General features: G+C 38.8%; 1 protein-coding gene across 1 annotated transcript; it reads right to left on the bottom strand.

Annotated features, from left to right (window-relative positions):
* Window positions 1-7,476: 7,476 nt before the first annotated feature.
* On the bottom strand, window positions 7,477-8,136 carry LOC110902105. The gene has a single exon (XM_022148840.1). The coding sequence runs from the start codon at window positions 8,134-8,136 to the stop codon at window positions 7,477-7,479; it is 660 nt and encodes a 219-aa protein (XP_022004532.1).
* Between the last annotated feature and the right edge of the window lie 3,138 nt (window positions 8,137-11,274).

The following is an 11,274-nucleotide window of genomic DNA, read 5'->3' as shown; positions in this document are numbered from 1 at the left end:
AGTCGCTAGGCGCTCCCTAGTCGGATTCAGGGAGTACTCGGGAAGTACTCGGCTTAGGCGGAGATTACTCGGGGAGTAATTGGCCTGGGAGAAGAGTACTCGTGCCTCGGCAGCCTACCTTGTAGCGAGTACTCGGGGAGTACTCGGAGCCTAGGCGGGACTTTTACAACCATGGATGAAGATGAGCTAGCAGACTTTATGTCAACCGCACCAAGAAGAACAATAACAGGGAACCTTTGAAAAAGAAAAATTCACCTACTAAGAGCAAAAATCAAACTTTTGTTAAAAAGATTAATTTTGTTCAAGGTAGTGATATGAAAAATGAAACCACTGTTATTGAAAATGAATCAAATGTAGAGTTTGCTAAAAATAAAAACAAAGGAACATCTGAATCCAAGCAAACTGAACAAAATTCTTCGAAGGCATCATCACCTTCTGATAAGGGATCTTCCTCAGAGACTCCAGCAAAGAGGTCTTTGAAAATGCGATCGTGCTTCAGGTGTCATATAAAGGGACATGTAGCTAGTTGCTGTCCTAACAAAAATAGTGAAGCACAAATGAGTGACAAACAGAGAGGGAAATTACCAGAGAAGAGTGGTGATAGTGAGGAGAAAGGTTCAAATTCTCCAAAGAAATTTGCTCCTAAGCAACCACAGAATGTTGCTGTTGGTGTAGATAAGGCTGAAAATGGAACTCCACAAGTTCCACGTTTTCAAAGAAATCAACCTAGATTTCAGCCTAGATCTCCACCAGGCATATATCAGAGACCTAGAAGCAGTTCACCTAGAATGAACAATTATAATTCAAATAATTTCAGAAGTCAAGGTCAATATCAAAATCGATACCAGAATAATGGTGGTCGAACTTTTTATTAAATGGCTTTAGAAATTACAACAATAATGCTTCTTGGAATCAAAATTCAAGGTTTCAAAACCAAAATTTTCAAAGGTCAAATAGTCCAAATGTATATAGGAACCCTCAGGACCTGAGACCTTATGGAAATCAAAATCAAATTCCATCAACAGGTCTGAGATCCAAGACTCCTGTCAGGAGTAATGGATATTGGATGGATGTTCCAATTGTTGGTGAATTTGGACGACCCAAGACCATTAAGGCTTGGGTCCCCCAATCTAACTAATTTCTTAGTTGGTGTGTGCAGGAGCTGCTAAGGAGGATTATCAACTTATGTTGATAGTGGCTGCTTCAGGCATATGAAAGGGGATGTGAGATTGTTGATATATATGTATATTAAATGATTTAAATTGAAGTTCAAAGTGCTGAGTCGACACAGAAGATAACCTGGCAGATCTTTATACTAAAGCATTTGACAGGGCTCGCTTTGAACACTTAGTCGAACTCAACGGGATGAGGAATCCTGAATAACTGGTTTTTCATAAGAATTTTGTAAATAGTTTACTGCTTTTCTTCAAAATCAAAAATACAAAAACTTTAAAAAATCAAAAACATAAAAAAATAGAAAATCAAAAATGAGTTATCACTGTGTGAAAAAGGAGAAATGATAGTACATCAGCAAGTTAGACTGTCACACTGAAATTGAACCTAAATTGCTTAAGTGTGATAGCAGCTTCATCATATGATGTACCAGTAGGCAAAAAGCATGAAATAATCAACTTACCAATGTGATATAAACCTAAATAAACTGTGTATGAGTGGGGAACACATCAGTGGTGTATGGTTTAATGACCTTAATTCTTGCGTTGATAGATTGCCAAAATCTGAAGTTTTGGGTCTTTATACTGTTATTTCATCTGGGGATATCAGGGGTGTCCTTCTGCTGCATCCAGATACATGCTGACCTAGACACACCCAGGATATCTTAAAAGAGGTAAAAATGCCAAAACCTTGAAAATGAAGAAGCTCTCATTGAGAGTCATTCAAAAATGCAAAATGCATAATTCGTACCAAAAATGCTATCTGTCTTAGCCCTCGATAAGATATTTTGGTCTCTCTGCTGTACGAAAGTACTGACCTGTTCACCAATTATCTATCGTTGAAAAATAAAATGGATGAATTCAGTATACTCACCTACTACGATGAATCTTTGTGCATACCTTGATCGCGGGGGTATATCCTAAAGTGGGACACGCTCGTATTTCAGTATAATAAAATTACCTTAACGTATCATACGGTAATGGTACTTGAAATGTTCATGCATTTTGTTTAAGAGGACAAACATACTGGTAATCGTCTTGGACTACTTTTCATGAAAAATTAAATAAAGAATTATCCAATTGTGTGAAACAGTTTGATTGTGCTTATATGATCTTCTTACCAGTGATTCTCACAAAAATAGAGTGTTTATTGCTTTTGTATTTACTTGCTTTCAGAAAATACAAAATCCAAAAATAGTGTCTTTTTCTGTTTAAAATTCTTAACGTACGGAAAACTGTTATTCTTGGAGGAATTGTTACTGATAGGGGGAGACGGTGTTAGAAAGTGAGTTCAAAATTTTTAAATGATGCAGGTTCTTGTGTGTTGAACAAAAGTTTTGCTTGTTGGTGATGGAACTGAAAATGCTTAATCTGAATACAGTTTAACTATCTCTTGAACAATAATAATTTATTTAACTTTGCTGAAAAAATCTTATGGTTTCTTGAGATGTTTGTTTTATAGTATACAGATTGAAGCAGTTTGTTGCTGAGAAGTTGCTGAGAAGATGAGAGTTTGATTGGATGCATGGTAGAACCTCCTTTCTATATTGCAGATAAGATTGAAGAGTTTGAAGATTGCTTTGCAAATGCTAAACTGGAGTTTACTCAAACGCTAACGTGTTGAAGATTTAGTGATTGGATGCATCAGCTTAGGGGGAGTCTGTTGCTGACAGAAGCTATTAAAGCTGAAGCTATCCAAAGACCAAAGACAGTGCAAGACTACATGAAGATTGCAAGAAGACCGAAGACAAAGTTTTGACTGAAGACAAAGTTTTTATGAAGCTATTGTCAAGGGGGAGTTTGTTGGTGCATATTCTGTGACAACAGCTTAGATTTAGTCTTTGGATATCTTGTAATTAGTTTAACGATAAACAGTTAGCGGGTTTAGCTTTGTAATAGTTAGTTGTAATGTTTGGGCTAACTAAACCCAAAGAATTGGGTGTATGGGGGCGAATTGGGCCTGTCCAATTCGCAGCCCAAGAGTGTTTGACCTAGCCCAGTTGTGAACCTTGTGTTATATAAACAAGGTTAGACATTAGGGTTTAGGTTAATCAGCCAAAATAGTTTGTGTGAGGAATTTCGTGAGAGAGACTGGTCTTGGACGAAATTGTGTGTGGTAGGGTTTAGGTTGATTGTAATACTTCAGTTTGATAATCAATAGAAACCCGGTTTAAATTGGAATTATGTTCTTCTACTCATTTCTGTGATATTCTGATCAAGAGGATTCCGCACTCTTGATTAGATTGAAAATTTTGTGAAAGATCCATACACATCAAGGGGACCTACAGTGATCAGTCTTTTGAATGGGCAATGCTTGTGTCTTCAGCAGTACTTAGGAAATGACAGTAGATAGAGCGACAGTGTTTGTCTTCAGCAGTCTTTGGAGTTTCATCAGTGTTTGGGGGTTCATCAGTTGTTCTAGTGAGCAGTACTTAAGATCCATCAGCTCTTAGATTACCACTGTCAAGGGGAATGCCTAGTGTAAACAACTGCTTATTTTGAGTCCACTGTTGTGATCCGGTTTTGGCTTTCATTATCTGTTCCTCTGGTAGGGTTCAATCCCAACACACAGCTTGCCAGTAGATGATCTAATTCCACCTGAAATGGAAATTCTTCAGTTTGCTTAGAACTTTCCCCGATTTCTATTTTTGTTTGCCTAACATTTTCCCTGATTTCTATCTCTGCTGGCCTAGAACTATCTCCGATCTCGATCCCTTTTCCTTTATCCATAGGATTTCCTATTTTGGGAATTTTCCTAGTTGCTGGTTTCCTTCTGCGCACTTTCCTCCATCCTACATATCTTCTTCTTTTCTTAGGCTTTACTTTCTCCGGAGGTGGAGCTTGAAATTCCATAGGTTCCTCCAAATCATCAATGTAACTAGTGAAGTCGTTGGAAACTTCTATTGGTACAAGATAGAGATTGAGATTCTGAAGGGCTTCAGATAACTCATTCATGCTGTTTAGCATATATGCAAAATGCACAAAAATGCTAAGTTAAAATTTTATAACAAAATTTCACAAATAAACATTTAAGTATTATTGCATACCAGGTGATTAATTTAATACAAAGGACAACTGAAATTTGAAACACACTAGGGTTTATCGTGATTTATTTATTTACGGGATAACTTTTCTTTAGAGCTTCTGGCTTGTAGGTAATATAGGTGCTAATACTGATTCAGGGTCCTAATAATTTTAAAGGTTGGTATTTACCGCTACCGTTGCTAACATATAAAGATCTGCCCATTTTTTCATCTAATTTGTCTTCCCAATGTGGATTATTGCCTAATTCCTGGGTTTCCGGATTAATCCTTACTTCCTTTAGTTGTGATTTCTTTCCTTTCTCCTGACTTTTCCTAATAATCAAACTTCTTTTATTGGGAGAAAGTGGCTTTTCAAACTGGGCTTTACGGACAAATATTCCTTCCTCCATATCTGCTGCGTATTTTGAGGAAGTTCCTTTTTCTTTAGGTGAAGTATCTAATTTATGATAGATAGCCGAAAGTCTTTGTTTACCCATACTGTAACTAACAAATAGTCAGTTAATAAAACACATAATCACAGAATGGCAATTAGTAAAATTAAGTATTTTGCTGAATACTTAATTAGCTTAAATCAGTGGCTCTGATACCACCTTTTCCTGTCACGGCCCTAGCCCCGGTTTGACCCGATCAAGAGCCGCGGGACAGGAACCCCGTGGTATTTAATTTAGGCGACAGCGGAAGTCTTTAATACAGGATCTTTTAATACTAAAAATGCCCGTTTACTTTATTACATAATTTAGGGATAAAACCCTGTAATTTACAATAAAGTGATTTCACTGGGAAATCCTTATTTCACAAAACATGTTTCTTTATTTATTTATATTGAGCCACTTCCTTAAGCTTGTAGTGCTTCACGGCACTTTTCTTGGATCACAACAGATAACCTGAAACATGTTTGAAAAAGGTTTTGTCAGCGGGAAATACTGAGTGAATCATTCTTTTGTTAAAACGGCATTTTGTTATAATTTACAGTATTAAGAGCGATTACAATGTTTCTGTTTATCAACTATATACCCACAGTATTTGTCACTCGACCATCCATTGGTAACCTCGGAGTCCAATGGTGTCTGTGACTATGGTCATATCACCCCTTGGCTAACTCGTTGTCCAATGGTGACGGTTATCAAGTAATGTATACAAAACCCCACATAGCGTCTGTAACTTGGTGATTACAAAGACTTAATCCCTGTAATTATAACTTTGAAATAAATAGAGTTTTGGAAATAATTTGATAAAAAGAGAATGACTCACCTTGCAGATTTATACGGGCGGAGTTTAATCTACTGATAAGCCTGTTTAACCTAATTTAAATAACAATGCACACGAACTGGGTTAGTAACTAATAGATCATTTACGACAGTTCACGAGATTAAACCCTCACAACAAATGACAAAGTGCGATACTTAAACATCCATCGAATTAACGACGAATGACAAAGTATAAACCCAATTTGAGCAGCACTTAAACATTCGTTGGATAGTTTCAATCGATCGGACGTTGAATCGTAATAGCGATCGAGTTAATACCCGGTATCGTAGCAGCACCTCACTATATGAAATTATAATTTTAGACAGTATATCTTCATTTTTGGAAAGTTTTGTCGACACAGAATGAAAGCCCCTGAGCTAGGCTATTTATAGCCTGAATTTAGGTTTTACGCAGCCCGCGTAAACCTAAGGGTATCACTTACGCGGCCCGCGAGGCCGCCTAGTCTAGGCGTAGGGTTGATGGGTCATGGGCTTAGGTTGGACAGATGGGTTATACGTGGCCCAGATACTTATCTGGTTGAATTTCAAGTTGATGCGGCCCGCGTAAGCATCCTTTAAGTGTTACGCGGCCCGCCTAGAACCCTAAAACTTATCCGGTTTGATCATTAAGTTGTAGCGGCCCGCGTAAGGTTAAGTTATCCCTTACGCGGCCCGTCTGAAACCCAATTTTCTTGTTTTCTTGGTTTTTCATGCACAATAGGGTTTTAGGGGTCTGGGTTTACATCTATAGGTTGGTTAGGGACTTTTTTTTTGAAGGTCCTTACAGTAAACCCACACATAATTGGAATAATTATCAACAAGAACCATGTAGTATTTGTAAGAATTATTGCTAGGAATGGGAGAAGTCCATAAATCACAGTGGACTATATCAAAAGTTGCAAATGTAAATGAACTAGAACCATGAAAAGGCAATCGTTTGCTGTTGGATAAATGACATGAGTCACAAAATCAAAAAGTTGTCTTATTACATGAAATATTAAAATTACTGGAAAGAAATTTTAAAACTTGAGGGCCTGGGTGGCCAAGGCGATCATGCCATTTATTGGAAGAAAATGTCAAAAGTACTTGAGTTGGTGGAGTGAATGGGTAAAGGTCGTCGGTGCTGTCATGGCGTGAAAGAGGATGACCAGTCTTGAAATCCTTCAAAGTAAAGCCATTAGGGTCAAATTCAACAGAAACAAGATTATCACGAGTAAATTTTCTAACAGAAATAAGGTTTTTCACAACGGTTGGGGCATATAAAATATTTTTAAGCAAATAAGATTGGTTATCGGTTTGGTGAAAGCCATCGCCCGAGCCCAAAATCTGTAAAGATTGACCATTGCCAACAAGTATATTAGTGTTAATAGAATTTGATAATGGAGAACTAATTTTACCCTGATCTGCAGCGACATGAGACGATGCACCCGTATCCATGTTCCAAATAAGGTTCGGTTGATTCATCGTGAGTGTAGCCAATGTCGCGCCAAGCTCAGTGGGCTGAAGAGGGTCCACGGGTGTAGATGGTTGGTTAGTGGGTAGGCCGTAGGTGCTGAAATGGTTTGGACTTGGTTGCTGTTGGGCTAAGAGGCCATACCCATCGAAGGGTTGTTGGGCCGCAAGCCCGTAGGCATTAGCAGGTTGTTGGGCAGGGGATTGTAGTGTGTTATTTAGGTGTTGGGGTGGTGCAGGTCTGGTCCATGATGAAGTCCATAGGGACTGGGCTGGGTGGGGACATGGGGGTGGGCTTGGGTACCAGGAAGGTTGCGAGTAGTTTGGTGGGTATGTGGTTTGGTTCGGGTAGGATGGGTAGAATGGGTAAGAGGTTGGACGGCCTCGGCCACGACCACGGAATGATCCACGACCACGGCCTCGGCCACGAGAGGCGGAATGGTTTTGGTACGAGTCAAAGTGTTGGGCCGGATTGTAGGATGGTGGTGTGGTGTTCTGTGTGTTCGAGGTGGGGGTGGCGGGTTGAGTTGGTTGGTTTTGGGAGGTGCCACGAGGGATGGTTTAGGCGGATTGTTGGCAAGCAAGTTGGCGGCGTTGTTCCCGTTCAACCATGTCACGAGCATCATCCCAAGAGGTGTTGGATTGGTAGGTGAATGACGCTGTGGTGTCGTATTCCGCAGGAAGGCCTTGAACCATTTGGAGGACCAATCTTGATTCGGTGACCGGTTGGTCCACGTCCGCGAGTTGGTTGGCAATATCTTTCAATCGTTGAAAATAGTCATTCAATGAGGAGCAAGAGGCAAGGGTCGTATTGGTGAAGGCGCAAAGCAAAGAAGAGGCCCGAGAGTTTTTGTTGTTGTGAAAAATGGACTGAAGTTTGTTCCACGCTCGTTGAGCGGTTGTTTCATCTTCCAGAATTCGAACAAGGAGACTGTCCGATAGGGTAGCATAAATCCACTGAAGTACAATGGAATCAATTTTGGCCCATTCGTCGAAACGCGGGTCAGAAACGGCTGGTGGTTCGGTACCATCGATGTGTGGCAGAACGTCATATCCTTTGGCATGGAGCTTAGAAAGCTTGACCCATGCCGAGTACGTGACCTTCTCACCATCGAGGGTACGAATCTTATTTTGTATGTTTGTAACCGAGGAAACTGGGTGGAGATGTTTGTGATCGGAGTTAACAGAGGCAGGAGGTGTTTGATGTTGTTGGTCAGCCATGGTATCGAAGGGAAAAGAAAAAAAAATTGTAATAGAAGGTGAAAGAAGAATAAAAAAGAAGAAGAGGGGCTTAGGAGGTTAGGTGGAAGAAGCTCTAATACCATGAAAACATACGTATATGTTTTGGATAAATGAATTGTTCCCCTTGATTGAATATTCACAAAGTAGTACAAGATTATATAGGGGTCCAATGGCTAAACTAATGGACCGAGGAATACTCTCTATCAAAATTATAATCCCTATAATTGAGCATTCCTAATATACATGATTTCACATTAATATAATGCAAGGCTAATTCCTCATAATCATCCCGGGTGAAGATTGTAAGTAGTCTAGGGTTTTGTTTGCATGTTTGTTTTGATAGAAACGTTTAGATAGTCTTTTGATTGTAAGAACGATACAAATCACTTGTTAGTTTTCTTATGAATTCATGATTGTTACTGGTTTTCTTGAATCATATACATTGTGAAAGGACAATGGCTATTGATTTTGGTTTGTATTAGGGTTTGTTTTGAATTAAACTTGATTAATGAAACATACTTTTGTCCATTATTTGATAATTGTTGATGTTTTGGCTATTCCGGTTTCGATCGTAGCTTCAGAGTTTGCTTTCCATATGGACGAATGTGTAGTTGAGTCATATAGAAGTTCATTATTCTCTATCATTGTTGAGGCGTTAATTTGCACGCATGATTGGATTCGAACCGGGAGGAAACATATATACGAAGAAGGAATCTGAGATTTCATGAGTTCACAAAAGGTAATATTATTATTTTGGTAATTCTGTTCTTTTCCTTTTTTTTAATTGTTAACACTTCATTTTATTTAGATGTTTATGAGAAGATCGAGAGATTGAAGATCAAACGAAGTTTGAAGATAATTTAGACGTTCATTTTAATTGTTAACACTATGGGTGGAATGGTTTTGTAACGCCCGTAAATTCTCGGGACGTGAAGACTCACCGTGTATAGTTTGCACATTGTTAAAAATCTTATGTTCCTCAAAGTTGAAGGGCCTAGTTGTCATTGTTAAAACTCACTCCCCCTTCTTTTCACAATTTTGACCACCTCAAGGGAAATCAAGGCTGCAGAACTTCAATTCCAGGTTGGTAATAGTGATTTGATTCGGTTCTTGGTCGGTTGAAAGGGGTTAGGGTTAGTTTTGATGCACCTTTTACGGTTCAGGGTGAAGTTCGTATGTGACGAATTGAAGGAGTTGTGGAGATTGGATTTTGGGGCTTTTGCTTCGAATCACCTCTAAGGTATGTTATTATCACCCTACTGTGATATCATGGCCATTGGAATTGATTTGGTTGGTCAATTGAAAGAAACATGAAGTTAGGGTTTCAGTAACGTTAAATTTGGGGATTTTGTAATTCGCGTGTTGTATGATCAAATTAACAACCAATTCAGGTTATACACCTCTAAGATGACCCAATGTAATGTATTTTAAGACTTTTTATTGATTTGGGTGGCCAATTGAAAGAAACGCGAATTTAGGGTTTTTGGTATTCTAAAATTTAGGGATTTTGTAATTCGTAAGGTATTGATCCTAATTGCAACTAAGTTTTTCTTCGATTGATCACAATTGATGTTACACACAAGGTTTATTATGATGTTGAGAATTTAGGGTTTTAGGTAATGTAAATATGATAGTATTATCAAAAATATCTTAGCACGTTCTTATGTCTTATCTTCCTTCAAATTCTTTAGAGTAAACTGCAATTTTAACCCCTGGGGTTAGAACCCATTGGCACTCTGACCCCTTACCATACTCTGCAATATTACCCCCTGCTGTCAAATGCTGCTTAAAGTCAACATAAGTTTTTAACGGTCAAAGGATATAATCGTCTTTTCCACTTTAGTAATATATCTTCCTCAACACTACGCCCTACACATATCACCCTCACTGCAACCTTACCCCCCCCCCCCCCCACACACCTTTTCTTCTCTCCTCTGTTTCTTCTCCGGCGACACCAACAGCTTCTTCTCCGGCGATCCAACAACGACTTTTCTCCGGCTCCGTAGACACGACTGTATATTAAGGCACTGTGTTATCGGTTTGTAATCACGTAAGGGACCATAAATGATTATAACCCATAAGTGTATATTTTGAGAGCATATTCCCTATTATATATGTATGTATAATGTCATCTCTCGCAAATTGACAACCAAATTGTAATCCTCTTGGTTGCGCTATCTTATTCGGTTCAGATATTAGAAGATGGTGTGATACCTCTCACCCCAAGTGATGTTTCCATAGATGCTCTAGTATCACCATCGGGTTTCATCCCTATTACCTCAGCGGCCCAGGAAATTATTCCTTGAGGTTGAGACATTTTTGTTGGAATTCTTGTAAAACAATGTAGTTTTTCCATCATCAAACCAGATTTGTATGTCACAACATGTGGGATAGTTGATAAGGACCTAACGTCAGTTTTGAGTCAAAACTTTTGACTATAAAATTCAACATATGTTCTTGCACATTATGAGGAAGTTTTGCTTCATTTCAGTTCTTAATTTAATTGCTATAAAATTCTGTTAGTCGAAGGGAAGACTTTTCAAATTCAATATTAGAAAGAATTGAAATGATGTTTGAGGTTAAACTTAAGGCTCTCATTAATCATGTTAAATACCAAGTTTAACCCTGAAACTGAAATTATGGCACCGATTGTTGAGTGATGTGGAAACATGCATGCTATAATCCATTCAGAGGCATAAAATACAACTATTGAAGCATCAGATACAATTGGCTACAACAAAAATTGTACAGTTTTTTTTTTTTTTTTTTCTATTAAGCAAGTTATTTTTTCATCATCAGTGTGCTCTTTGAACAGCAGTCTTGAACAGAAGAACATAAATCTTCTGATCCATGGTCTCTAAAGCAGCATTGTCTCTGAACAGAGAAAACACGACTCCGGCTCTGTAGACACTAACGATTCAGATCTGCGACACTTGAACAGAGAAAGGGAGACATCAGCGGCAACGACGGTTGCGATGGTGAAGGTGTAGGTTTGGTGGTGACCTGAGTTCTTGGCTGGTCGGTTCAGAAGGTCGCCGGAGAAGGGTTGGAGGATGATGGGTGATGGCTTGAAGAAGAAGAGGGGATGAGGGGTGTAATACGTTTTCTTACAACAAA

Source organism: Helianthus annuus, chromosome 13, assembly GCF_002127325.2.
Source record: "Helianthus annuus cultivar XRQ/B chromosome 13, HanXRQr2.0-SUNRISE, whole genome shotgun sequence".
In the NCBI taxonomy this organism is placed as follows: Eukaryota; Viridiplantae; Streptophyta; class Magnoliopsida; order Asterales; family Asteraceae; genus Helianthus; species Helianthus annuus.
This window is presented reverse-complemented; position numbering and strand designations above follow the sequence as displayed.